Source organism: Acanthochromis polyacanthus, chromosome 2, assembly GCF_021347895.1.
Source record: "Acanthochromis polyacanthus isolate Apoly-LR-REF ecotype Palm Island chromosome 2, KAUST_Apoly_ChrSc, whole genome shotgun sequence".
NCBI classification, from domain to species: Eukaryota; Metazoa; Chordata; class Actinopteri; family Pomacentridae; genus Acanthochromis; species Acanthochromis polyacanthus.
In genome coordinates, this window is record NC_067114.1 from 17,853,293 (window position 1) to 17,865,534 (window position 12,242).

Here is a 12,242-nt window from a genome sequence, read left to right on the forward strand (position 1 = left end):
CTCTCGCAGGTTATGACGGAACTGAGCTGAACATGGAGCTTTTCTGGATTTTGTTATTTTCTAGTGTTTCTCCGCTTGCCTGGGGCCAAGGAGTTTACGGTAAGAGCCTGGTGTTTACTCATGTATTCCTGTTGTTACATCAATAGACTACACGGCCCGCTTTATTAGTGCAGGCTGACTGAGCTCACTTGCAGCAGCGATGAGAATTTGTTCAATTATTAGACAATAAGCTTAATTAAGGGGCTTCTCTGTCCGTGTTCAGCGCGACGCTCTAATAGGAGGCGGTTTAATAACTGGCGTTTAAACTACTGCGAGAACAGCTTCAGGGAGATGGACAGCAAATTATCTTGAAAGGGAGATATTACTTCTTAGAAGTCACAGGAGGAAAAGCTGGGAAAACATCCAACAATAGTGGAGGGGGAAACCCGCCCACTGTAAATCCAATTTAATTCCATTTTTAGGCAGAAATAAATCTTTATGGTCAGAATTATGCGATGCAGGCAGGAGCCTGAATTAGATCAGTGCTTTATTGCACAAAGTGTGATTATAGTTGTTCAAGGTTTATGATTGGAACTGAACAAAGGTCAGAGTTTGGCCAGAATTTAAGTTGCCATTATGGGAGTGCATACCAAATGTACTGCACACACACACACACACACACACAGGTTCAGCCAGAGCATGAGAGTGGCAGAGCTCTGTGAGAAGTGGCTCATTTCTGTCAGGTTAAACAGAACGGTCAATTTGCGCTGTGGAGGATGAGGCTGAGATTTTTCCCATCTGAGCACTTGCAGTTTCGCTGTATTACAGAAGCTCAGTTTCCTCAGCTGCAGGCGCCTGGCCAAATATTGCGTTGCTCTGTCCCTTTGGGCAAAGCAAACGCACAAACTGATCTGTCAGCTTTGATCCTTTGATTCTGACATTTGAAGGCATGTGGCAGCCATTGAAAACAAGGTCTGTTTAGTCATAGTAACACAGAACGCTGTTGTCATAAGCAATCCTGCAGCCTGCCGTCACACTGAGAAATGCTGACAAACTGTCATTTGCTGAAGCGCACAGGCTCATGTAAAAGTCCTCGCTAACTAATCAGGCTTGTGCCTCTCTTAATATTTCACACTGCTGCTGACATGTCAGTATTAGTGTAAACTGTAACCACCTTCCACGGATAAGTCTCAGATCTTTTAGTAGCCTATATTATTATGTATTTTGTCACAGCCATCAGCTGAATTAGCATATTGATGCATTCATTTTTGTTTTATTTTCATATTCTGTTGTGTTTCACAGCCCAAAGCTGCAGACAGTGCAGTGTCTTTGTACAGTGACAGTGCCGGATGAAATCTCAGGAAGTCATTTTTCCCCCTCCTATCTCTTTTATAGAAAATTTCGAATATGGCCTTACAATGAAAAATGATCCACCTGAGTTTTAGTTCCATCATGTAGATATCTTGGGTCATTTTTTACCTGCAGGTGTACGCCTTGCCCTATGACTGTTTGGAACACACTGTTAATGTTTGTACCAAAACATCTCCAGCATACATATATTAGATCTTTTAGAGCAGCGGAGTTTGTAAATGCCTAGTTTTCACAACTTCCAGCCTGCTTTCAGTGCCAGCTGTCATTTTGTTTGAGTTTGATCAGTTGTTTCCTCATGGAGGGACTTTTCTGATGTAGCCGCGCTGTCCTGTGCAAGGCTCACATCTCCATTTACCCTTGTGCATTCTTGTCCTCATTTATTTATTTTTTCATAAATTCTATATAAAAGAGTTTCGAGTTCTCTTTAGAATGGTTTCCTGATTGTCATGAAACATTTGTGCATCTGGGGCCTCATGGGCTCTGTCACAAATATGCAGTGGGTTGAAGCAGACACATAGTCAGTGGAAGCTGCAGTGATACTCAGTTTTAATTATTAATATTTTTTAAATAAATGCTACTTCTTTTTTCTCAGTGTTATAGGTTATTTGTCTTTTGTGTGACAGCAGCCTTTTAGTCACTGCTAAGGGAAGAAAAGCCCCAATACTTTGTGGGAATCATACTGACCAACATTCACAGGCCCAACACTCCCGGGTGGATGGTGTGGTGGCGGTGCTCAGCTGTGTGCGTACCGGTGGAACAACTGTTTCATGTCGGCAAGTTATTATCACGCAAAAGCGCCATTCAGAAAGCGCAAATGGCTTCACAATTTGCACAACTGCAGCGAGCAAGACGAGTAGGGACGATTGGGACGAGTGCCAACGAGTTTGTAGATATGCATAAAATGGTTTCTGTCACTTTGGAATTGTTTAGCACTTGCTCTAGCAGACAGATGCGACTCACTGTCCGTCGGGAGCCAAACGGTGAAAGCGTGCCTGATTGATGTCAGCGCTTTGGATGGCTGTGAGGTTCATTTACTGTAGGCTTCTCTGGGGTGTGTTTGGATGTGTGTGTGTTTTTGTCAGCTCATGGCTGTGAATCTGTGCGTGCAGGTGTTTGCGCTCGTGTATGTGAATATGTGAGGCGTGCAAGCCCGTAAACCTCTGATTGCGTGTGTGCACGTCGCAGACACACTTTCCTTCCTATTGCAACAGTTTGCTAGCTCAGCAGGGACTTGTGGATCAGTCGCTGTTTCTCTTGCAGCAGTGTAGTATTGATTGCACTTCTTTGAATTCTGATAGGCTGTCACAAACCTTGTAACACCTGTCTGTCAAATTGCAATTGGACAGACAAGTGCACCAAGGACATGTGATACTGTGTTTCAAAGGGAAAAGGAAACGGCGCACACCACATGTTTTGTCACAGCAAAGCCTTGTTAAGTCTAATAACATCATCTAGAGTGCGGTGTGTCTTGCTTATTAGACTCCTCTCCTGTCTGCTGCTCCATTTCCTCTTGGGAGGGAAAGCTTTTTATATGCATCTCCACACACTGATCACAAACATCCCTGCATACATATACAGTGATTCTCAAGTTTCATTTAATCTTGATATACTGTAATCCAGGGGCATTGCAAGCATGATGTGGGATTCACGCGCGCCAACTCTCAGCCCACTTAAGGATTAGGGGAGGTTGAGAAAATTTCATGGCAGGATGTGACTTCTGCACTGTGGGCCTCGACACAGACAGAGTGTACCGGAAAGAGTGTCTCTCCAACTTTGTGGCGCTGCATCACATCACGCTGTGTGAAGCAACAGAGTTCACAGAGACACCAAATTATTGATTGCTTGACAAAGTCACACAAAACCATTAGCTGGTGCGGTAGATGGAATCCACACCGCATTACCCTGCAACGTGATGCTTCATTATGTGCTTGTTAACAGGAAATTTAATGAACATAAATCAATGATTTTGTTTAAGTGTGTTTTTTTTTTGTTTCTTTTCCCGATGCAAGCAAGGCCCTCACAGCAGAGATGAGGCCTTGCCAATGGCCATAGAACAAAGCGCTAGTAGAGATGCAGAAAGTAAAAAAGTTTAATATGCCTAAATTGCGCACAAATTTAACATCACTTTGAAGATGTTGCCCAAGGAAGAATGAGAGGCTGGGAATACATTTTTCATTTTTTACAATTTCTGATGTTTGTGTGTCTTAATCTGGAACTTACTTCAGTCAGTGATAGAAACTTAGTAAGTAAATTCACTCAAGCTCTTGATGTACTTTGAGAGGGAAATATTGCACTTTTTACTTCATTAGATTTATCTCAAATGCTAATTACAAGATATGTTGCAGATTATGCACAATTTAATTGACAGAGAAAATAAGACTTACCTATACATATGAGAAGAAATGAAAATTAACCCCGACAACTTTAAAGTGACACATTAATGCATCAGTGATTAGAACCCAAAGAATATAGTTATTCTGCTCAGTACTTTTATGTAATTTTCATAAATTCATTGACCTCTCTTGAATGCAGGACCTCTGCTTGTATCATATATTTCTGTACTGTGCTATAGGTGCCATCGAAGTAAAACATCTGAGCACTTCTTCCAACACTTGCTGCAGTACATTAGCGTTCCATGGCACATGGATTGGACGCCGGTGACCTAGAAAGAGATCATTCCAGGTTTAACTGGCCCGGCCACTAGCTCCCCTGTGACTTTAACTCTTCCTCTGCCCACATCAGCACTTTTTGTTTGTGACTCTTTTATGTCTCTTGCCGCCGAGTTTATTTTGGATGCTGAATATCGCCCTTTTCTAATAAGCATCCATAATTTATTGGTGGCTCTGAGGCAATGGTGGATGGGAGGGAGGTGGCGGAGATGGGGACGGTAATAGGAAGAGACTGAAGCTTTAAGCTCGAGATGATGATGATGATAATAATATTTCACCTCCCACAATCTGACACCTGCTATGCTCCTCCCACTCATTACCTCTTTGCTTTATTTTTCTCGTCGCTGCATATATGTTTTGCACAGAGTGTTCACAGGTGTGCGTGCCGGAGCATGTACACACACACACACACACCTACTTCTTTCTCGCCACACAGATTGCACTTTCTTCACATATACACACACAGACAGTCGTGTATCCGTCACTTTCGAGGACGTTGCATTAAGATCTCTTTGGTTTTCTCTGCTTGGAGCGACCTCATCTCCTGTGTCATCTGTCCTCCTGCCTGTGACCCGGAAATTGATCTTAGCGTGCCATCTTGAAGGATGTCTCAATTCCTAAAATGTATCAAGGAGAGATGAACGAGGCTTTCTGGAGGAGCTGCAGAGGTGTATTATCGCTGTTTCTGTTGAGGCAAGTCTTTTCACCATCCTATAAAAGGGGTGCAATACACAGATGGAGAATACAAACCATGGCGGGAGCAGGACTGACAACTGTATGTATACAATGTATGTCATATGACACGCGCACCTTCTTGTCACATTATGCCACGCTATGAATTAAAAATAAAAGTAAATTTAGACTGTAGGTTGCCTTGAACACCGCTACGCTACTCCAACAGAGCTTATAAAACACCGCAGGAGAGTATAACAAAACAATGGACAGATCGTGCAGCTGTGCCACACGTCTTGGTTAATGTACTCGCTTCAGTAGAAGGAGTCATAAGGAGAGGAAGCACGGAAAGGAATTAAGGATGTACAAACTGAAAAAAAGAGAGGATTGAAACATTTAAATATGTCTTGCCTAAACCTAATCTTTGCCACACATACTTTACCTTCACCTGACTGTGTTCTAACCTTAAGCAATGACTTAATCTTAAGATTGGAACATTCATGTTATGGGAACCTGCTTTTTATCCCTAACGTTGAAGAAATCCTCGCAATACAAGTGTGTTAACAGTGTTACGTCTCTACCACATGGGTAATAGGCTTGCTTTACAGATTGCACACATGAATGTTGTCAGTAATGTCAACAGCTGCTGAATGATCTTTTACTCTGTAATATCTTAGTCAGTGTAATTTGAGGTGTGCTGCTAAAACTCTTTTTTTACATTGTCCAAAAGTAATACAAGCAGTTTAACATAATGATTTGAACTGAGTGCTTGCTTCCGCTCTACTGTCACTCTCATCCCTTTTCTCTCCGTGTCCCTCCTTCTCTTTGTGTTTGTCTCACTCACTCCATCTTTTTTTACTGACATTTCTGTTGCGTCATGTGTCCTCTTTATCCCCATTTGCTCCCACATCTTTTCTACTTTAACTATGCCCATTGTGTGGCAGTGTAGCCTGTGCAGACTTTGTATCTAAAGGGTCACACTTTGAGAAGATTGACATATTCTGTACGCTACACAACCGTCTTGTTTGGATGCTTACTCAGCTGATTTTTTTGCCACTTTTGTTTTTGCCCTTGATCCTCTCTCTTCCTCTCCTCTTTCCTATTTTTCCGTATGGCTGACTCGATATTAAAGCCTGACAACATTTCTATTAACCTTCAGGTCAGCAGTGGAGCCACAGGCCTGTGGTCAAAGTGATATGTTGACTCGAGTTTACACTAACCTCACTACCTGGGGGTAAAGGATAAGAGCACTAAGACAACGTATTGTGAGGTCTGATTTATCGCCCTGCCTGCCACAAGTTAGACTCTGAGCCTGGGGTAGGTGAGGCAGTAGGTAGAGTCGGGCAGTCTGCCCATGGGGGCAATGTGAGGTAGTAATATATGTGCTTGGGAAGCATAGTCTGGCAAGTCTTGGTGTAATATACTGTATGAATGTACAGTATAAGTGTTGACAGCATCTTATGTGACTTCTTTCCTCAAAGAAAGTAAAGAGTCTGAAATGAGAAAAGACTTGAGGAGACACAACAGGATGCACTCAGTTTTCTACCGCGGGAGCAGTACAACATAAAGAAATATTTGGGCATTTTGAGAAATACCGCTATGCTCTTTCTTGCAGAGAGTTGAATGAGGAAATCAATATCCTAATCATGTGTGTATGCTAAATATAAATCTTGAGGCAGCAGACAGATAGCTTAGCATAAAGACTGGAAACAGCTGGCTTAATTCACATGTTGTGTCTTGTTTGTTTGACATCTGAACCCCGAGCAGTTACTGGATGTTTATTGCTTCTGTCACATGTTGGCTCACTGTGGGCTCAATTTTGCCTCTAATATAAAGTCCTGCACCTCAACGGAAACAGAAACAACCATGAGAGAACTTGGAAATGTCTTCTGTAGAGTAGGACAGAGTTAAACTGTCATAAATAATACAGAAGGAAATAAAATGAAATTTGAATTTCTTTGATTATTGAGACAAAATGGAAACGGTATATATACCACATTTATAAGTGCCCACAAGTGTTATCAGTACAGAAAAATGTAAGCTCTGCATGTTTTACTACTTACATTTTGACAATGTTTCAAAACTTGTCTCCTCTCTAATCTACATAGACACAGCCTGCAGTTCAGCCTAGTCAGCCCAGCCAGTCATAACTTGGTTGAACATAAAACCACATCAATTATTTGTTTTCACAGGATCTGGTTAGAGCAAAGACTTTATTTTTGGTAATCTGTTTAAATCACAATATATAGAATGAAGTGGTTTTGATGAAATGTCACAATTTTACACCTGGATCTGGTTAATTTTGCCAATTGAACGGGATGCTACACATGATTAGTTCAAGGACTGTTGGAATATTAAAAATGCAAAAATTCATTCTGTTTTTACATTTTCTGGATCTCATAATGGTGTAATTTTGCCAATTTTTGAGAAGATTTTATGCCCACCTGCTGGCTTGTTTTGGGATTAAGTTGCTCAAATACTGACGTGTAAATGAAATTTTCCATTACTCGAGGTGGTTATGTGCTACACTACTTCTTCACCAGGACAGGTAACTTCCCTTTCTTCTGGTTGCCTGGCAACTGCTTCCAGTCAAGAAATTGTCTTACATTTAACCCTCTATAAAAACAGTTCCTTTTTACTTACTACTTTGTGAGGAATAAACAACTGAGATATGATGCTGTTAATTTCTCAAAAAGTTTTGACAGAGTAAATCCTGCTGTTTCTCTGCTTTATGCTAAGCTATGCTAACCAGCAGCTGCTTTCACCTCTGGATTAACTGCACAGGTGCAGTATTGATCTTATCAGCTGACTCAATCAAACAAGTGTTCTTCCCAAAATGCTGAAATATTCTTTAAAGAGGAAATTCGTAGAGATTGAGGATTGAGTGACATCTGTGTGCTCTGTCTCCTGTTCCTGTAAAGCCCCTTTTCCGGTTCACTCTGTGAGTCAGCTTGAATCACCATCTTCTGCACTGAGAGTTTCTGACTATACACAGATTCACAGATGGAACTCTATTGTCTTGATTCCTTGTAAATGTTTCTGATTGATGTAGTTAATGAAGAAGAAATCCCAGGTAGAAATTTGATGAGGACCAGTGAAATGTTGAGCATCAGTTTTGTCAGTGCTAAAGTAACCGCAAAATTATTGTAATTTTTGCTTCAAATTCATCCTGTAATCATTTTCATATCTGCTCTTTTGTATTTCTTTTTTCCTGTCTTTGTATTTCACTCTCTTTTTTGGATGACGGTGTTCATGCAGATCCACGCACCAAAGCCCACGCACAGTTTCCACATGCACCTGCAGACATGCATGTGCACAAACACCTCTCACAGTATTTACCTTTTGCTGAACTCGTAGGTCATTACCTCGCTCTCACCCACTCTCATCTCTGTGTGCTGTGTTAGTCAGCATCACACACACAGTAATAATACATAGGCCTCCAAACACACACACACATACACACACCTCTTTGGATGAGAGTGGTCCAGAGCGAAACAGGACGTCGTGGGTGCCCTGTGGGTAGGAAAAACTGTCAGGGAAACTTCACTCTTCTCCTCTGTACTGCTGTCACTCTGTCAGCCATTATCAAGCACCTCTTACTGGCTGTGCTTCAGGGGGGAATATAAGTGTGTGTGTGTGTCTGCGTTTGTGTCTTTGTGTACGGTTTTGAGAGTGCAGAGCATCTTAGGTTTTTAACATACTGTAGGAAATGCCAAAATACCAGAGTTACTGGAGTGCAGGTGTGTTTTGTGATGTCTTTTTTTTATGTGTGTGTTGTGTGCGCAAGGTTTGATCTCAGTGACTTGAGAGTGAAGAAATAAGGGCTGTAGTTGGTGTGTGTGTGCGCGAGTGTGTGTGTTTAGTGCGTTTGTATGCATGGACATGAGAGGGAGGGAACATTTGGCACCTAACTTATTCATGAAGACGACAGGACGGTTGTGAACAGCGGTGAGAACATGGCTTACATCAGAGACCGTCTGCCTCCTCTTGCACTTCTCTCACATTGTCACTCTCTTTCTTCTTCACTTCTTTCTCTTTCACCGTACTTTCCTTTGTTTTCCACGCTTATTTCTTTCTTCAGCGTCATCCCTTTTAAATGTGTTTTTATTCAAAACTTTGCAAAGCTTAATTTTGAAATTCCGACATATGTCAGGGTACATTGTTAGCATATTTTGAAATTCTCTGTGTAGATTTCCATGAGACTTTCAAATTCAGAGTTTTTGTTTTGTGGGAAAAAAAGGAACTAGATGCATTTTATGTGTTGCTTTCAGTATTGCATTGCTTTCTGACACAGTGTTTTTATCACTGGGGGAGTTTTACAGGTAAAGGTTGCCACAAAGAAGCAATCGTGAAGTGGCTTTTCAGATGTTCTAAACTTCTAAAATTACCATGTCTCTCACTAGGCCATTGAAAAATTGAGTCAGTGAATATGCAAATGTTCTTTTTGTGTTTTAGTGCAAGGCGCAAGATTTCTAGTACCAAAAGTTCATGATATGTAGCTAATTTCCACGCTTGCATTTAGTTGTATATAGTGTTGCATCAAGTAGTTGTCTTGTCACTAACAGACGGCTCACATCTCAGAATAATTTGCAAACAGCCTTCTTCTGTCGAACTCTCCATGTACATCATTCTGCACAGTGCAGTTCAAGCAAAAGACTTTATTTTGGACTTTTTCCACACAAAAAATGCTTGGTGTAGCTAAAATTTGACTAATTGTGATTATAGTTGGCCATCTTAAATTTTCTTTGGCAGTCCCTGTTTGTTTGCATTGGCCCACTGTGTCTGATCCTCAGGGAGCTTTCAAATATTTGACTCGCACCAAGCAAATGAAGGGGTTCCACAGAGCGCAATGCATACAGGCAGCCGTTCTCGCTGTCTGCCGCACCTTCATCACAGCCATTTATGCATCTGTCACTTCAAAGAAACCTGCGCATAACCACTGTCTGCCAGGGCAAATCTCATCATACAGATGTGCTTTGACTTAAAAAGTGGCAGGAAACACACGCTCTGCTAAAAAAACCCCACACTTTTTGAAGCTACTCCACCCGCATATGTTCTGCCTTTCCCTGCGGTGCACGCTGAAAAGCCCCAAACAACAACAAAACAACCACAACTGCCGGAGTTGGTCGTGTCCAACTAAACTTTCTGACAGCAAGAAGGGATCAACAGTGGAAATCTATCTTTTGCTCCTACACACTGCTGGCCTCAATAATTCAGTGATGCGTGCTGCTTGGAGATCTCGCCCTCTCCCTCTTCCTCGCTCGTTCTCACTCTGCGTCTCAAGCTCGTTCTTCCTCAGTGGCAAACTCCCCTCCTCCACCTCCCCTCCTCATGGCGGTTTTAGTAAAATTTTCTGACACTTTAAATGTTTGAAATTTTAGCTTGCTGCTCTCACATTTTTCTCTCATTTTTTCCCCCTGCCCGTGCATCTCAGCTGGCTCAGAGGAGATGGGGGTATAATCTGTCGGATATGTTGAAAAGTCTCCATGTTCTCAGTGTAGCAATTTACCTGCCACCAGCTATGCATCCTGATCCCTGTCCTCCTCCTCCTCCTCCTCCCCCGTTCTGTCTTTCCCCGACTAAACTTTTACCTGTCAAAAAAGATGTTCCTGTCATCTTCCTTCCTTCTCTCCTCTCACTGATCCTCTTTTCCTTCCCAGCCGTCCATACAGCTACCCTTAGAATGTCAAATAAAATGTACCTATTCTCTGCTTTACATCCTAATTCCCTCCTCCTTCATCCAAATCCGTTCAGCACATACGCCCCTTTAACTTTCCTCCTCCTTACTGCCCTTGTCTTTCTTTACCTCTCCCCCCGAAAGCCCTGTTGTCTTCTCACTATCATTCACCAATTCAATAGGAAGCATCCACCCGCCTCTCCACTTACTGCATATATAGGACATAGTGCACGCTGTCATTGAAAGCTGCAGACAGGTTTTTGGGGAAGCAAGGCGGAGGGCTGACACTGGGGAGCAGAGAGGCAGCAGCAACTGCACGAAATGAGGGCAGAGGGAAAGGTCCACGGCAGAGGAAAGGTGGCTGGATTTGGTTGGTGGGCGGTAGTTTGAGCACTCATTAAACCAGGCAAAACAAACAGGAGGTTGTAGTGTACTAATTGCTTTCACTGCAAATTAAATTAAATGCTTGTTGTAAGACAAGTGCAGTTGTACCTCTGCTGTCCATTTATGCCACTCACAGAAACATAGATTTACTTTATTTTGATGCAGAGATGAAGCTGCAAAGTTCCTGTGACCTGTCTTATTCTGCCTGGTGCTGTAGTTCAGGGTTTCACAACCATTTATAACTGGCATGCTCCCACAGTGAGAGCAAACGAACTCAAACTCCTTCATCTACACCACCTGTCATGTTCCAAATGTGTTCATCGGAACTGATTCTGTTTAAGAGCATTAATTATATAAAAAAAAGCATAGTTTTTTTTGCACTTGGTTCAGTAGCTTTGACCAAGTTTGTATTCCTTCTACTTGGGCTCATCCTAATCTAGTTACAGGTGAGTAGAGCTTAAGCTGCACCATCATATATTTGAAAAAAAAAAAATGTTTAGCTATACAAAGATTCCAGAGGAAACTGTGTGAAATCTGTCAAAATTGACTTAGCTGATGTCACTTGCATCCCACTACAGCTCTGCAAAACACTCCAGGCTTTCTGACCCAAGTATTTGCAGCAATGTTGCATTGTGGGTCATGTCAGTGGCAGGTTTTGACAAAGAATTGGCATGCACAGGATCAAATGCTCTACAACTGCTCTGCTGCATCAGTCTCATGTTCATTGCAGTGATTAATGGGGGGAGCATAATGTGTTACAACTGATTCAGTAGGTGTGAACCGCATCCTGTGCAGTTGGCCTGTTGCAGCTGGTAGTTGTTAATCTTGTTTGTGTGAATTTCTCAACTATAAAAACACAGCAACATCGGTACAGTTTTTTTTTGTTTGTTAAAATTAGGAATGGCTTCTCCATAATATTTTCTTGCAGCCTTTTAATCAATCAAGCAGACTTTATTTGAACAGCTCTTTTCATATGCGCAGCCTGTTACACAAAGTGCTGTACAGAACAAAATGAATAAAACAAAACATTAAAACTAATACCCCCCAATTTCCCCATAAACAACATAAAAACAGGGACTGAGGAGCTGAGGAAACACTATCATAATTAAATACAGGGAGGAGACACCAGAGGCAAGTTGAAATTCAGGAAAGCAACAAAAAATGGTAAGAGAAATGTGAAAACATGAAACGCAGATAAAACAGGCTGAAGCGATAAAACGAACAGATAAAATTCATTGAAAAATATTTAAAAAGACAACAAAAATATAAATAAATATAAACTTTAAATGGGTAAACAATTGTTTCAAAGCCAGACTAACAAGGTGAGTCTTAGGTTTGCTTGTAGAACATTTTCTGCTGCCCTCAGGTTGACTTTCTGGAGGCGTAGACCGTAATAACAACAGGATGCCTCAGTGTGGGTTTTTGTTCGAACTTTGAGTAGAATTAAAAGGCCACTACAAGAAGACCTGAGGCTTCTAGCAGGTTCATAG

At 41.7% G+C, this 12,242-nt stretch overlaps 1 protein-coding gene across 3 annotated transcripts in view; it reads left to right on the forward strand.

Annotated features, from left to right (window-relative positions):
• Positions 1–12,242, forward strand: part of LOC110961457 (MAM domain-containing glycosylphosphatidylinositol anchor protein 1) — a 193,996-nt gene that overhangs the window by 2,104 nt on the left and 179,650 nt on the right. For all 3 annotated transcript variants that reach the window (XM_022209079.2, XM_022209087.2, XM_051938119.1), the window contains exon 2: positions 10–99. In XM_022209079.2, the coding sequence (XP_022064771.1) occupies positions 33–99 (67 nt within the window). In that variant the 5' untranslated portion in view covers positions 10–32. The remainder of the gene's footprint in view (positions 1–9; positions 100–12,242) is intronic.